General features: G+C 42.2%; 1 protein-coding gene across 1 annotated transcript; it reads right to left on the reverse strand.

Moving 5' to 3' along the window:
- Positions 1–11,320: 11,320 nt before the first annotated feature.
- LOC6031795 (tRNA selenocysteine 1-associated protein 1) lies at positions 11,321–12,564 on the reverse strand. The gene is made up of 2 exons (XM_001842451.2): positions 12,410–12,564; positions 11,321–12,342 (listed from the first exon to the last, which is right to left on the reverse strand). The coding sequence occupies exons 1-2, from the start codon at positions 12,443–12,445 to the stop codon at positions 11,398–11,400; spliced, it is 981 nt and encodes a 326-aa protein (XP_001842503.2). The 5' UTR covers positions 12,446–12,564; the 3' UTR covers positions 11,321–11,397.
- Between the last annotated feature and the right edge of the window lie 4,691 nt (positions 12,565–17,255).

Consider the following 17,255-nt stretch of genomic DNA (forward strand, 5'->3'; position numbering starts at 1 on the left):
CGTACAAAGTTTCCTTCAGTATAGTTGAACATAACTTACTGCAGTTTGAACCATTTTTTCAAAAGTTTTGTAAACAAAAATTACCAGCTTTTGTAAACATGCTCAATTTTGGTCCAAAAAAGAAAATTTTAAGTTTTTAAATATTTTGCATGCTAAACTTGTTATATTTTGAACACAAACGTACAGGTTTAATGTGAAATTGCTGTAACTTATAGAAAATTAAAAGTTTGGATGAATAAGAAACATTTTGTTTAAGATTTCTTCAAAATGTTGAATGGGGGATCAAATTACCCCCAATCGGAACACAGAGTTTGAAGGCTCAAAAACGTCAAAAATCTTAAAAAGGCTATAACTTAGGCAAAATTCTATTTAATTTCAAAATTCAAAATGCATCTTAAAGGGCTTGAATGCAACAAAATGCAGGGAGAAGCATCGGAATTGGTTAAATCTAAAGGGAGTTATTGGCATTTTAGTGAAAAAATAGCATAATTTTCAAACTCAAATAAAAAAGTTTTCCATCCAGATAATCAACTCGGTTCGACCTGCAGCTTGTAGGGGATATCTGGGACTACCATCTGAGAATGAGAACGCTTTGGGTTAGGCAGTTTAACACATCAAATAGACCATTTTACTTTTAGTGAATTTTTTCGCTGTAAATTTTTGCTCGGGGGACCGCTTAGATCCCATTTTTTGGTTACAATTTTATCACGTTTTTTATACGTGTTCCTGAGACAATTTCACAATAGAAACATGCATAAACATTAGCCCGGGTCAAAAAAATTAAAGTTGCCCAAATCAAAAATTATATGAGATTGTCCGAAAAAGCATTAAAAATGGAGGCTCAGGCCAAAATTTCAGCCCATTTGGTTGAAAACTGGCTTGCCTTGAGCAGGAACAAGTTTAAATGGGAATTAACCCTTAAAAATGGAGCATTTAGGTAAACTGCTCTGTACAAGTCAGCCGTTAACAAATGACGACTTTTGCATACCATGGGGTCCTAGAGGATGGTCTTGGGAATAATTCCTCCGAAGGGTGCAAGACGATCCGAGGTCCCTGATCTTGCATTGAACCGGATTCATTCCGGCGTCGCAGAAATTCTCATGGTCCCAGCAAAATGTATAGGGAAAAATCAAAGCACACTAAGAAGGCTGCCTCGATCAGAGGACGCCACATGGCAATCAGCCACCACGTGGCAAGAGGGTATCATAAATTTTTGCTTTTTAAGTAGTTTTGTTATTCCAAGAACACTTTTTTCAGCCAGATATTTGATCAAAAACACCTTAAAAACGCTAAATTATTTTTGAAGCCGAAATTTGAAGTTATTTACCGGCCACGTGGTGGCGAATTGCCATGTGGCGTCCTCTAATTGAGACAGCCTTCTTAGTGTGCTTTGATTTTTCCCTATCGAGCTGTCAAATCGCAACATGGAGTTAAACTTTCTGTGCAGTTGCTGTGAAGCTTACCAAGGCTTTTCAAAAAGTTTAACTCCATGTTGCACGCACACACTCTCACTTTTAATTTATCGATACATTTTGCTGGGACCATGCATGAGAATTTCTGCGACGCCGGAATGAATCCGGTTCAAGGCAAGACCAGGGGCCTCGGATCGTCTTACACCCTTCGGAGGAATTGTTCCCCAGACCATCCCCTAGGACCCCATGGTATGCAAAAGTCGTCATTTGTTAACGGCTGACTTGCACAAGCCAATTTACCCAAATGCTCCAGTTTTACGGGTAAATTCCCATTTAAACTTGTTCCTGCTCAAGGCAAGCCAGTTTTCAACCAAATGGGCTGAAATTTTAGCCTGAGCCTCCATTTTGAGTACTCTTTCGGGCAATCTCATATAATTTTTGATTTGAGCAACTTTAATTTTTTTGACCCGAGCTAATAAATCAAGGGGCTGGAAACTCTAATATTGCTTAAGAATACTGAGTATACTAACGATATTCCAGTATACTTGTTAGTATACTTACCAAACAGCAATAAACTGTTAGTATATTAAGATACTCTCAGTATATTGGTAAGTATACTGGCGATTGGTAAAGGAAATAAGAAGTATACTAACATATATTTTGATATATTGGTTAACATAATAATTATAGATCTAAGAGTTTCCAACCCCTTGTAATAAACATGTTTATTTTCATCCATTTTAACCCTTAAAAATGAAACTTAAAAAAATTAAGAAGCTGCTTTTTTTCTGGTGTCATCTAGTATCCTTGGAAACGAACTTGATTTTAAATAAATGTGAATCGAAGATTTTCTTTTAAGTTTCATTTTTTATGTTTATGCATGATTCTATTGTGAAATTGTCCCAGGAACACGAATATGATAAAATTGTAACCAAGAAATGGGATCTAAGGGGTCCCCCGAGCAAAAATTTACAACCAAAAAAAAACACTAAAAGTAAAAGTGTTTATTTAATATGTTAAACTGCCTTACCCAAAGCGTTCTCAGTCTCAGATGTCCCCAGATGTCCCCTACAAGCTGTAGGTCGAACCGAGTAGATATCTGGATGGAACACTTTTTTATTTGAGTTTGAAAACTATGCTATTTTTCACTAAAATGCCAATAACTCCCTTTAGATTTATCCAATCTCCATGCATTTTGTTGTATTTTTTAAGCCTTTTCAGGTGCATTTTGAATTTTGAAATTAAATAGAAATTTTGCCTAAGTTATAGCATTTTTATGATTTTTGACGTTTTTGAACCTTCAAACTTTGTGTCCCGATTTGCCCCACTTCCTGTTGACCTAGAGTGCTCATATTTTGGCCAGATGCTAGTTTCATATGTACAAACTACCCTTGAAAATTTCAGGCAGATTGATAAGGTCGATGCGAGATGGGTATGCTTTGCTCGTGGACTCGCTCTTAAGATGAATGCTCCAAGGGTTCTTACTTGTTCCTGACGAGTTTTGCTCCTGAAGCCTGGAGGTGTTGAATTCTCTGCAACTTTTTACTGCTGATTCAACGGTAATGGCTGCAGATTTGGTACCACTCGAGCAGATCCCGCTCCTGGTGACGCCAAAGTAGGAAAATCCACGTCCGTGAATTTGGTTGATACCTCGTTGTCGCTTGCTGCCGATTTTTTACAAACTCAGCTAGTTTTGGGCAGCTCCGATTCTTGGTCGAATGATCACCACCGCAATTGAAGCATTTGGCTTCGATGTTCTCGTTGATTGTGTTGCAAGCTTGAGTTTTGTGCTCACCTCCGCAGGTTGCAAAACGACTCTTAATGAAACAGTTCCTTCCACCATGCCTAAACTGCAAGCAATTCGAATATTGCGTCACGTCACGGTGCACTGGACGATAACGTTCCCAAGTCACGATGATGTTGAAAATTGCCCGAACTGCCTTCAGCTCATACGGCGTTGTCGATCCTTTCTCGAAATGAACCAAGTACAGTTGATCACGATACTTGATGTCCTTGTTGTGTCTCGTCATCTTGAAGACTTCGATCACGTTCAACTTCAGAGAAGAGAGCTTTCAGCACACTCACATCCATGTCGTACAAGCCACGGAGGACCTGTTTCATGGGGCTGGATCGTCATGGCTGTAGTATTCAATCTTTGTGTTGTTCAGGAAATCCCGAACGTAGGGGAAATTCTCGTATGTTTGGCAGGTTAAGCACTCGCTCCTAACTCCATCCAATTTGCTGATTTTCACTATTTAAACACTTCTCATTGAGCTATTTATTACTCGATTTCAGTTGAAAACGCTTTTAATTAGCTTTAATTGAATGTCAAAGTTCTGACCTGCCAACATTAGAGGCACGCTGGAATTAGATGCCGTTCCCCTAGTTGTAATCCTTTCTGGTAGGTAGCAGAATTTTGAGTCCATCAGCACACAAACGAATGCATGCTCGTAAAGCACCAGATTTGATAAATCCGGTCAGCCACTTTCGCACCGAATCCGATGACGATGTTTTCACAAAAATGGGTGGCAACTTTTCCCGTCCTTTAAATTCTTCCTTCTCGCTCACGTCCACAGGGAGGGTAGCGAACTGGTTTCCAGACAATTTTTGAGCGTCCTTGCTCAAACTGCCTGTCTTTACAGGTAGCGCATCGGCAGTCTTTAACTTTTTCAAATCTACCGAGCCTGCTGGTGAGGACCGCCTCCTTTTCTTGCCGTTAGGCATTTATTGCACTTTTTAGCACTGTTTAGGTCCCGATTCCGTCAGGGAAATCGTCTGCCGAGGATGACCAGTGCGGACTGACATCCGATCTGGCCGAGCGTCATCCGAGGAAAGAGGACGAGAGCTGAACCTGCTTTGCCAGCTGTCACCGAACCATTCGTGTGGCTGCGTCCATGCGCTGTCAGCGCATGGCTGCGTCGAGCCCAGCGTACGAGGGGCCTATTCGACTACATCCAATGGAGTGCGTTCGCATTCACCGCAACAGGGTGTATCACACCACACATCTCTCCTCTCCTCCATAAAAAAAAAAACAAAATCTTCCATGTTTTAAGCCATATACTTCTTTTGGTCCACAATCAGCTCGATCTTTAGCTGCTAGCCCATGACTCGGTCAACTGTTTTTTTTTCATCTCGGCATTAAAGCTGTCGTAGTCACGATATTCAAACCTATTTAATATTTCTCTAAAACACTCAGTTATAAAAGATTAAATTAGGGTCAGATAAACATCATCAAACTCTGAAAAGATTAAAAAATATATATAACTGCTATGGAAATGGGAACATACATAATCAGACACCTAGATATTACTGCCTTTCTGCCTTTATCTATCTTTCACTCTCTCTCTATCTACCTTTATCTCTCTCTCTATCTACCTTTATCTCTCTCTCTCTCTCTATCTACCTTTATCTCTCTCTCTCTCTATCTACCTTTATCTCTCTCTCTCTATCTCTCTCCCTCTCTATCTCTCTCTACCTTTCTCTCTCTACCTTTCTCTCTCTCTACCTTTCTCTCTCTCTACCTTTCTCTCTCTCTCTACCTTTTCTCTCTCTCTACCTTTCTCTCTCTCTACATTTCTCTCCGTCTTCCTCTCTATTTCCCTGTTTTTAACAGTTCCTTCTTTATACAACTATGCTTGTCCTCATCATTCTAACACATTTCCTCCACTTGTTTTCGAAACGCAATTCTTCGCTATCTTCTAGCCCAAGTTTACGCTTAAATGTCACTGCTTAGCGTATCATTAACATCCTATCACAGCTTTGCCATCAATTCTTCACGAGAGCATTCGAGACAATATAGCCTTCTTCACAAAACAACCTCAGTTACGAACAATTTAGCCTTATGTTTGTTTCAGACTATTCAGCCCCAGTGAGTCAGTCTGGATCACCATTTTCTAATATAGTAACAACAATAACGGCATTTCAGATTATTACCACGTCAAACCGGCCTACCGTGCCCACGCGACTCAATCTTATCTTGGAACAATTTTTTTTTTTTTTTTTTTGTTGAGCCTTGATACCACTGCGACCAATTAGAGGAATATTGTGGTGTGACCCTTTTTTTATAGCAAATCAGGTTAACCCAACATCATGGAACGATGAGAGGCAGCTCCTGTTTACTGCGTGTTGTCCCAGTTAGGTACGACTTGTTTTATAAAGTCTATCACCCTACTAGGACGGAATATATTGATATTGGAGGGCTGTAAGACCCTTTTCCGAAAAATGAAATTCTACTTTGGGTCAGGGCACCGCAATTGCAAAGCAGGTGCTCTGATGTTTCATTTTCAATATTACAAAATCTACAAATTGCGTTTGGGATTTTCCTCATATTGAATAAGTGATATTTACATGGACAGTGACCAGTTAATAAACCAGCGATCACCCTTAAATTCTTTTTGTCTAGTTTTAGTAATTCTCGAGAAAGTTTCTCTTTGGAAAGATAAATCTTTTTGCCTGTCTAGAAGAATCGGTAGAATTCCAAATAGATTGTATTGTTGATATTTCCCACCGTTTGAGCTCCATTTTTAGAGAACAGTCTGGAACACCAAAGAAAGGTTCTGGGCCAATGAAGTCGGCATCAGATCCTTTCCTTGCCAGGCTGTCCGCTATTTCGTTTCCTAGAATTCCACAATGCCCAGGAACCCAGTAAAGATTAACCGCGTTATTTTGGGATAATTGCCTTAGTAAATAGATTCCTTCCCATACTAGTCTTGACTGGCAGGTATACCCTTTCAGAGCATTCAGTGCTGCCAAGCTGTCAGAAAAGATACAAATATTAGCAAATCTATAATTCCTTTTAAAGCAAATGTGCAAACATTCAATTATTGCATAAACTTCGGCTTGGAAAACTGTTGGATATTGTCCCATTGAAACAAATGTTTCAATTCCTGGGCCAAAAACTCCTGCTCCCGTCTTGTTGTTCATTTTGGAACCGTCCGTGTAGAACACAACAGAGCCTGGACGAAGATTAGGCCCACCATTATCCCACTCGTAGCGACTTTTAGCGTCCACTGTGAATGGACTCTTGGAACAATCGCGGCCTTCCAGGCTACTTACCACGGCAGGCCCATCTGACCTCCGTGCCCAACGCGATTCATTTTTTTCTTGGAACAATCGCGGCCTTCCAGGCTATTTACCACGGCGGGTCAATCAGAACCACCGTGCCCAACGCGATTAAATGTTCCGCTAATCGCGGCCTTCCAGGCTACTTACCACGGCAGGCCCATCTGACCTCCGTGCCCAACGCGATTCTTTTTTCTTGGAACAATCGCGGCCTTCCAGGCTATTTACCACGGCGGGTCAATCAGAACCACCGTGCCCAACGCGATAACATGTTCCACTAATCGCGGCCTTCCAGGCTACTTACCACGGCAGGCCCATCTGACCTCCGTGCCCAACGCGATTCATTTTTTTCTTGGAACAATCGCGGCCTTCCAGGCTATTTACCACGGCGGGTCAATCAGAACCACCGTGCCCGACGCGATTAAATGTTCCGCTAATCGCGGCCTTCCAGGCTACTTACCACGGCAGGCCCATCTGACCTCCGTGCCCAACGCGATTAATTTTTTTCTTGGAACAATCGCGGCCTTCCAGGCTATTTACCACGGCGGGTCAATCAGAACCACCGTGCCCAACGCGATAACATGTTCCACTAATCGCGGCCTTCCAGGCTACTTACCACGGCAGGCCCATCTGACCTCCGTGCCCAACGCGATTCATTTTTTTCTTGGAACAATCGCGGCCTTCCAGGCTATTTACCACGGCGGGTCAATCAGAACCACCGTGCCCGACGCGATTAAATGTTCCGCTAATCGCGGCCTTCCAGGCTACTTACCACGGCAGGCCCATCTGACCTCCGTGCCCAACGCGATTCATTTTTTCTTGAACAATCGCGGCCTTCCAGGCTATTTACCACGGCGGGTCAATCAGAACCACCGTGCCCGACGCGATTAAATGTTCCGCTAATCGCGGCCTTCCAGGCTACTTACCACGGCAGGCCCATCTGACCTCCGTGCCCAACGCGATTCATTTTTTTCTTGGAACAATCGCGGCCTTCCAGGCTATTTACCACGGCGGGTCAATCAGAACCACCGTGCCCAACGCGATTAAATGTTCCGCTAATCGCGGCCTTCCAGGCTACTTACCACGGCAGGCCCATATGACCTCCGTGCCCAACGCGATTCATTTTTTTCTTGGAACAATCGCGGCCTTCCAGGCTATTTACCACGGCGGGTCAATCAGAACCACCGTGCCCAACGCGATAACATGTTCCACTAATCGCGGCCTTCCAGGCTACTTACCACGGCAGGCCCATCTGACCTCCGTGCCCAACGCGATTCATTTTTTTCTTGGAACAATCGCGGCCTTCCAGGCTATTTACCACGGCGGGTCAATCAGAACCACCGTGCCCGACGCGATTAAATGTTCCGCTAATCGCGGCCTTCCAGGCTACTTACCACGGCAGGCCCATCTGACCTCCGTGCCCAACGCGATTCATTTTTTTCTTGGAACAATCGCGGCCTTCCAGGCTATTTACCACGGCGGGTCAATCAGAACCACCGTGCCCGACGCGATTAAATGTTCCGCTAATCGCGGCCTTCCAGGCTACTTACCACGGCAGGCCCATCTGACCTCCGTGCCCAACGCGATTCATTTTTTTCTTGGAACAATCGCGGCCTTCCAGGCTATTTACCACGGCGGGTCAATCAGAACCACCGTGCCCAACGCGATTAAATGTTCCGCTAATCGCGGCCTTCCAGGCTACTTACCACGGCAGGCCCATATGACCTCCGTGCCCAACGCGATTCATTTTTTTCTTGGAACAATCGCGGCCTTCCAGGCTATTTACCACGGCGGGTCAATCAGAACCACCGTGCCCAACGCGATAACATGTTCCACTAATCGCGGCCTTCCAGGCTACTTACCACGGCAGGCCCATATGACCTCCGTGCCCAACGCGATTCATTTTTTTCTTGGAACAATCGCGGCCTTCCAGGCTATTTACCACGGCGGGTCAATCAGAACCACCGTGCCCAACGCGATAACATGTTCCACTAATCGCGGCCTTCCAGGCAATTTACCACGGCAGGCCCATCGGACCCACCGTGCCCAACGCGATTTTCGAAAATGATTCGACTTTCTGTCAAATTCAATTCCACCAAAAACTTGCCTCCAACATCCGCACACATACACAAATCTTTATCTCACCGATTCTTGTCCACTTGCCACACTCTACTTACGATGAAAACAAACTTGCCAAAACCTTCTTCCGACGATTTTCCTCACACACTTTCCTACTTTTCCACTTTCCTTGGCAGACGATTTCCCGCAGATTCTTTTAAATTGCAAATAAAAATGCAACTCCGTCACGGTCGCCAATGTGTAGGTCCCGATTCCGTCAGGGAAATCGTCTGCCGAGGATGACCAGTGCGGACTGACATCCGATCTGGCCGAGCGTCATCCGAGGAAAGAGGACGAGAGCTGAACCTGCTTTGCCAGCTGTCACCCTGGGACGGGACGGCTGGATAGAGTCTTCTTTTTGAGTGTTTACGTTTGTATTCTTCTTCTGTTTTTTGCAAGAAAATTTGTGTTCGAAAACAAATATCAAGCAATCTGTGATTCAGATAGCTTGACAATTCAAATTTTCTTGATGATGTTTTTCAACTCAGTGCTCAAGCATGCGGATGACTTTTTCTTTGGTTGAAATGTTGTTTAGTTTTTCCTCGCAGATTTTTTTTGAATTTGACTGTTAAAATTTGCGGTTGGACGTGGGAGAGGAGCACGTCGAATTCAACGGCAATTTTTACTCAACTTTGAAGAAAGTTAACATTCCATGGGTCGCACGCCCTAAGGTGTCAGAATTGAAAGAAATGGCTGGCAAGAATTCAAATTTGTACCAATTCATTCACTTCAAAGAGCAAAAAAGTTTGTTTTTCAATTTGTGGCAATGAGTTGAAATAAAAAGTGCGAAAAAATCAAATAGGCTAAACTGTGGCCATTATTTTTGTTTGCTTTTTAAATCCAGTACGATGTTGTTTCTTCACGCCACATTTTAATTTCATGGGAATCACAGGTTTAATATTGTTCAATCTAGATGACATTTCTATGTAACGCGAAAAAAATAACAATAGTTTTAAATGGGCAAAAGAATAGTCAGTTCATGAAATGTATTGTTTTTGAAAATGAAAATGCTGATAAGTCAACATTTGGTGTATGATAGAAATAAATGCCTTTCAATTGAAAATATTTTAAACAATCTATTAATGCAATTTACAATTATTTGTGAAATTGATTTAATTTTTTTTTAAATTTTTCTCAACTCAAATTACAATACTTCTCATTTTCTCCTAATAAGAAAGGACTGGTTTAGGTTGACAGAAGCGGCCATGTTGAAAGTGGTTTAGTTTGACAATAGGTTTTTTTCTCTCTGTTTATCCCATCTCAGCTGTCACCGAACCGTTCGTGTGGCTGCGTCCATGCGCTGTCAGCGCATGGCTGCGTCGAGCCCAGCGTACGAGGGGCCTATTCGACTACATCCAATGGAGTGCGTTCGCATTCACCGCAACAGGGTGTATCACACCACACAAGCACAAATTTTGGTGTTGGAGGGACGCACGTCTGACTCGCTGCTCTGCTAATCGCAGACTAAAATTTAAAACCATTAAATGCTATAAACCGGGGACCGTGGTGTTGGGGTAAGCGTGGTTGCCTCTCACCCAGTCGGCTTGGGTTCGATCCCAGACGGTCCCGGTGGCATTTTTCGAGACGAGATTTGTTAGACCACGCCTTCCGTCGGACGGGGAAGTAAATGTTGGCCCCGGTCTAACCTAGAGAGTTAGGTCGTTAGCTCAATCCAGGTGTAGGAGTCGTCTCCCTGGGTCCTGCCTCGGTGGAGTCGCTGGTAGGCAGTTGGATTAACAATCCAAAGGTCGTCAGTTCGAATCCCGGGGTGGACGGAAGCTTAGGTGTAAAAAGAGGTTTGCAATTGCCTCAACAATCAAACCTTCGGACACCTAGTTTCGAGTAGGAATCTCGCAATCGAGAACGCCAAGGCAATGCTGTAGAGCGAATAATTTGATTTGATTTTGATTTGAACCGAAAAAGAAAGTATGCATGCCTGGCACGAGCACCCAAAGCGTGTTCTAGCGTGTTGCTCGTACTGACTCAGAGCAAGGGTGAAATGTAGGTGTAAAGGCAGTGCGTGTTCGTCGGAACCTGGTGCATAAGGTAGGTCAAAGCCCGTTCTTATACTGAAAATTGCGAATTGCGAATGAAAGAATTCTGATTTATTTTATGTGATCTGTCGAATAAAAATATTTTCATGATTTCAAAACTAACACTACGCACAGGTTTTAGTATTTTCAAAAATACGGTACGTATTTTAATAAAAGAAGCTCAAAATATCAAAATTCTATATGTTTCAATTTTTTTAAGTGTCACGTACTGCCGTTCTACGCATAATTGTCCCATGTCAATTTTGGACGATTTTGACTTTATGACATTTTTAAGTTTAGTTTTATGTGTACTTTAAGAAAAACACATAAAATCTGGTACTTTGTTCGCAAACTCATTAAAAACAACACTGAGTCTGTTTGTCCCATCGTTGAACTTCTACGCATAATTGTCCCACCAAGTATTTTCTTACACGGAATCATAAGTTTTACTAAGCATTATGTCTTGTTTACCAGTTGTATAGCAAGATAATCACAAATAAGGGTGATAAACTGCTAACTGGGGCGATTAGGGACACATAGGGCGAATAGGAACCCACGGGACTATTATGCGTAGAAATACAGAAATCGATCGAAAAATTTCAATCGCGTTTTTCTCAGTTCCACTTTTTTGAACATGGGACAATTATGCGTAGAACGGCAGCGTACTTTCCAAAAAAATGACAAAAAAACGCAAAATATGTTTGAAGTGTATTTATTGATAGAAATCGAGAGAAAGTCTCGCAAAAAGTGCCCATACACACACAACACTCAGTTTAGAAAATTTCCAGCTGCTCCACCGGCATCCACTTGGAACTTTCCAACGCATCGTAAAGATTCCGGTCCCGTTCGGCCAGGTCTCTGTTCAGCTTGTCCACGTCCAGGGTAAACTTGTGATCGACCAACGTGAGCTCCTCGTCTTCCGCATGGTGATGGTGGTGCTGTTGCTGCTGGGCCATTTGCTGTTGCGCCTCGTACTGTTGGGCGTAAACAGCGGCATCCGCGACCATCTGCGCCGTCGACGGATAACCCGAGGAGTACCCTGTGTCCTGCGTGGCCGTTGCGTCGTAATAACCCTGCCAAGCGTAACTCTGCCAGTACGCAGTCGGATCGTAGTACTGGGAATAGTCGGTCGCGGCCGCCGTTCCGTATCCCAGCAGATTGGCGGCGCTCGGCGTTGAAGTTCCCGATCCTGGTCCAAGTTCTGATTTCGGCTTTGGAACTGCGTTACAAATCTTCAAAGGTTTGCTGCCCAACCCGATGAAGCCGTTCATGTCGTACAGCGCATTCTTCTGCTCGTCTTCCAGCCCAAATTTAACAAATCCATAACCCTTTGAAAAGCCAGAGCTATCGAGGATCACCTTGGCAGTCTTAATCGACGTGTACTTGGTGGAGAACACCCGGTACAAACTGTAATCGTCCACGTCCGAGCTGAGGTCACCCACCCAAACGCTAAACTCTCGGTCGGCCAGCAGCGCCCGGTGCTGATTATTCGTCGCACTGTTCAGTCGGAAACGCACCAAAGGATTTGTTCCCGGAATGGGCTTTCCATTAAGCTTGTGCATCGCATCGAGTGCGGCATCATCGGTTTTGAAACTCACGAAGCAGTATCCGGCCGGATCACCGGTGTACTTGTTTCGCATCAACTTGACCGTCGACGGATCTTCGCCCATCTTTCGGAACGCCGCGAGGATGAAGGCCTCCGTCATGTACGATTCCAGCTGGAATGAAAAGGTGTTTGTTGGGATAAAATTCAACGATTGTTGATGTAAATCTTGATGTACTTACACTTCCCATCCATAGTTGACACTGAATTGAACTCATGGCGATTATTTATAAGCAAATTACTATTGTATTTGATCAATTTTAATTGATTATCTTTAAAATTAAAGCGAAATCAATTTCCAGTTTGATGGCAATTTCACGACCGCTGTTTTATTGATGTAAACAATCGCACTGCTCGCATCTCTTTTAGTACAATTTAAGGAACACTGTTAATTCATGGGACTAGAGATCCTGTAGAAAAGTAAAATAAACGGAAAAAGTAGTTAGGACATTCGAAATGAGATTTAAATTTTTTTTCATCATACAACAGTTGTATGTATCAGTTACTGATTGTAATTAGAATAGTCACGTGAATTTGTTGTTAACCAAACAGAAGACAGAAGTAAAGTAAATGTAACTCACGCCATGCACAACTAATTAGTTACCAAGCAAGGGGAAAGGTTAGCATTTCCCTTGCTATTTTTCATTACCTATTTAATGAAATTAGTTATTTTGGATAAATTTCTTTACCTAACAAGCTCTTGCTATTTCACTAGTATTCAAAATCGATGAAAATACATATGAGGCATTTTTCAGTATCAGTAGTCTTATGTGTGGGACAAACTTAGCTTTCTGTTGTTGCATATAGGGCATTAGGGTGTAATATCAAAATCGATTTTCCAGCACAGCACTTTTTCAGTTCCTTTTGGGGTCCTAAACAACTCCCCAAAGTTTGGGACCGATTGGTTTAGTCCTCACTTTGCGCAAAGCGATTCAATTTTCCATATAAATTTGTATGGAAAAAACCATTTTTTGGATATTGATATTCATCAAATCCACGTTTCATGCTATATCAAAACCGAACTCTTATTCGGATGCTCTGGAATGTGCTCTACAACTTTGCCGAGTATGAGAGTATGGGGCTAACTTGCTCCTATAAGAAGATATGAAACGAAGTTGACTTTATAGCTGTCAGCCACTATTTTTTAATTAATTAAATATACTTTATTGAATCTTTCTTATAATAATTACATTTGGTTTACATAATAAGTGGTCAGCTGTGGCTCTTCAGCTTTAGTTTGCTTTTCGTGATTTAAACACTGTTCATATTCATAACTTTAAAAGTATATGATTTATCATTTTTGTAACACTAGGTACAATGAAGTAAAAAAAAATTAAGAAAACATAACCTAACCTAAAACTAACTTAATCTTACCATAAACTAAACCAATCCTTGAATCAAGGGGTATTCAGATATAGCACATTTTTCCCTGAATTTCAAACATTTTTCTTGAATCTTCTGATCCAACATTTTTACTTCTGCTAATTCATGAACCTCACTTGATCTAGTCCAGCCAGGAACATTCAAAACCATTTTGAGTACCTTGTTTTGGACACGCTGGAGCTTCAATTTATGAGTTCTAGCGCAACACTCCCAAACAGGTACTGCATACTCAATAACGGGGTAAATTATTTGTTTGTAAACTGCTAGCTGTCAGCCACTATTGCTAGTACCAACCACTAGTGTCTTCCTTTTATCTACAAGGACTTCGCCGCCCTGGGCTCCTAAGTGAGTATGGCACGGAGCGACGGCGCCGAATACCCATATTTACACAAAGAATTTTAGAGCGCCCGCCACGTGATTCGAACCGGCAACCTCTGGATTGTGAGTCCAGTGCGCGGTCCGATTGATCCACACGGACGGGAAGATATAGCGCCCTCAAAACTCGTCTAAAACGTGATTTTAGAGCAAAAAACACGTTTTAGACGAGTTTTGAACACGTTGTATCTTTTTTTAGGGGCAAGCTAGCACCATACTCTCTTCGGGAATGTTGTAGAGGACATTCCAGAGCATCCGAATATGAATCTGGTTTTGATATAGCATGAAACGTGGATTTGATAAATATCAATATCCAAAAAATGGTTTTCTCCATACAAATTTATATGGAAAATTGAATCGCTTTTGCGCAAAGTGAGGACTACACCAATCGGTCCCAAACTTTGAGGAGTTGTTTAGGACCCCAAAAGGAGCATGAGCATGAGCATGAGAGATCACCCATGGTTGCCCCTCCGTTGCTGAACAGAACCGTAATATCCTTTCAGCACTACTGATTATAGGCTTCGACGATCTAGTGGTGTTTCCCTTATCAACAGCATGTATGAATGCGCTGAAAAGATAAAACACCATGATTGCTAAAGCTAGATCAGTTGCGAATAGGTAACAGTCATTGGCCACCAACGGCGCCCGCCATGTCAGTTTGTAGACCTCGATTTTAAGGGACGGGAATGTTAGTTAGCGCAGGTTGCTACTAGGGCAGCTGATTTACTCTGTGCTTACACCCCACGAGCGCCAGGAACCTGAAAACTTGTTAGTAGGGTAGGGTATTTGGTCAGGATTCATCATAGAAGATGATGATGCGACCCAAAATCATAGTGTTTGTTGAAAGGTATTATATTTTATTCTCAAGGCAAGCAATCGGATGCTGCGGATGAGACATTTCCCGTTTATCGGTTGTTAAATTTTAAATAAAATGGTTTAATCTTAGACAGCCGGCTGTGGAAAGATAGAACCAAAATCATTTGTAATTAAAGAATGAAGGATTAAACAATGTAACTTTTAACTTGAGATGATTTTACGAGTTTTAAATGGTTGATGTTTAGTGAGGTACTGATTAACGAAGAAACGACGAGTTACGATGTTTATCGAGCTAAAATTGTATGACAAGGTTTTGTTGATGTTGCACACCGACGACGAACGCGAAAAATCTTGCGACCCGACGGAAAGGCATCGCGAATCGGACTCAGAATCAATAACGCCGCGATTAAGATTTTAAACTTAGAGAATTTTAACTGCAAAATACTCGAAATTTTACATGAAATGATCTTGCCCGAAATTAACTAGACGATTCAAATGCAGCGGTTTTCTTACAAAATTACCCGCGCATCGTACTCAAGAACAGCAAAAAAATCATCAAGCGCGACGGCCGCGACATGAACCAGCGATATCGAATTATTCAACAGAAATCAAAACGCGCATACACACACACACTCTTCTCTCTCTCTCTCTCACACACACACACACACACACACACACACACACACACACACACGACATGGAACGAACTCACCCGAAAAAATGTCACCGGTGCTTGTTTTGCTATCATCTACAACATTGTAGCAAATAATTCCTAAATTCACCAATTAGACCAGATATTTGACTTAGTCAAACCCCAGTTCAGGATCAATTTTTCGCTCTCACAAATCACTCATGTTATCAAATTAATTCACCAGAAATCGCTGTCACGCACTTTTTACATAAAATCACGACCTTTTCTTTTATACTTCCATTCCACCACGGCAACCGTTTCGAAAAATAGATTTTACAAAACACAAATCTGATTCGCTCCGATTCGCACTTTTTCAAGCACCTCCAAAACACTACATGGACAGAGCATGTCGTACGCCCATTCATCTAACAAGAATAGGAGTTGTTTAGGACCCCAAAAGGAACTGATAAAGTGCTGTGCTCACTAAATTTGGACAACTTAATATTTTTCCATACAACCATATTACACCCTAATGGGGCATTTATGGGAACATGGGCAGTACAGTTCTGTCAACCTGTCAGATCTCGTGTCAGATAAATGTATACATTAGGGTGTTTTATCCAAACAAAAAAGTTCTCAGAATCAAGCAAACCGTCTGACCTGGGGCGTCGTAATTTTCAGCTAGCCGTCATAGCATACTAGGGACAATGCGTACATTTGAAGGGTGAATCGTTGATTCTGGAGACACCGGACGTCGATCCAATGCGCACCTTGGGGACAGAATGGACAACCCTAATTCCTTCTGGAGTTTGTTCATTGGACCATCCCCTACACACCTGTCTTTATTCCGAGTGAATCCATGTTATCCCCAGACCTGTAGGAACGATTGAACGAAAAGCACAAAAATCCCATAGTAATTTCCATGTAAACTTTAAACCGCTGGGGACAGGCCAATTCTCAACCAAATGGGCTGATATTTGGCATGAGAGTCCCTATGGGTATCCTCTACTAGGGGAACCTCGGTCTGCTTGATTCTGAGAACTTTATTTTTTGGATGAAACACCCTAAGTATCGAGAAATTAAAAGTGCAACATGGAGTTAAACTTTTTGTCAAGCTGCTGTGAAGTTTTCCATGACAGCTGCGAAAGTTTCACTCCATTTTACCGGCTCACATCTCTCTTTTTAATTTCTCGATACTCAACCCCTGGTGGTTGGTTGGTTTAATATTTTATGGAGCGTAACATGGCCTTCGACCACCCTCCCCCCTCTCCCCAACTGCGTTACGTAATAAAAAACGTTACTTAATCCACCCTTAGGTGGTTGGTGCCTTCCTCTCATTCAAAGGGTAATGCTATCCTAAATAGACACGCTCGTGGGAAGGTCTTTAAATTACCTATCCAAAGATAGGTCGCATGATATATTTGGAATACGTTTTCATCTAAATATCTGAGAACTAGCCTCCAAAAAGTGTATAAATAACTCTTAAGTGCTTATAACTTTTGATAGGATTGTCAGATCTTCAATGTTTTGGAAGCGTTGGAAAGGTTTTTTGATTACCTGTTCAACGACGGGTTCCATGATAGATCTGGACAACGTTTTCATCGTGATATCTGAGATCCGGCTTCCAAAAAGTGCATAAATAACACTTAATTGCTAATAACTTTTGATAGGGTTGTCAGATCTTCAATGTATTGGTCGCGTTGGAAAGGTCTTTTAAATACCTTTCTAAAAATGTATAACAACCCGCATAATCAAAAACCATCGGGGGAATAGTCCAAACTATATTACTACTAAAAGAGATGTAGTTACCACATACTTAACCA

This window comes from Culex quinquefasciatus, chromosome 2, assembly GCF_015732765.1.
Source record: "Culex quinquefasciatus strain JHB chromosome 2, VPISU_Cqui_1.0_pri_paternal, whole genome shotgun sequence".
In the NCBI taxonomy this organism is placed as follows: domain Eukaryota; kingdom Metazoa; phylum Arthropoda; class Insecta; order Diptera; family Culicidae; genus Culex; species Culex quinquefasciatus.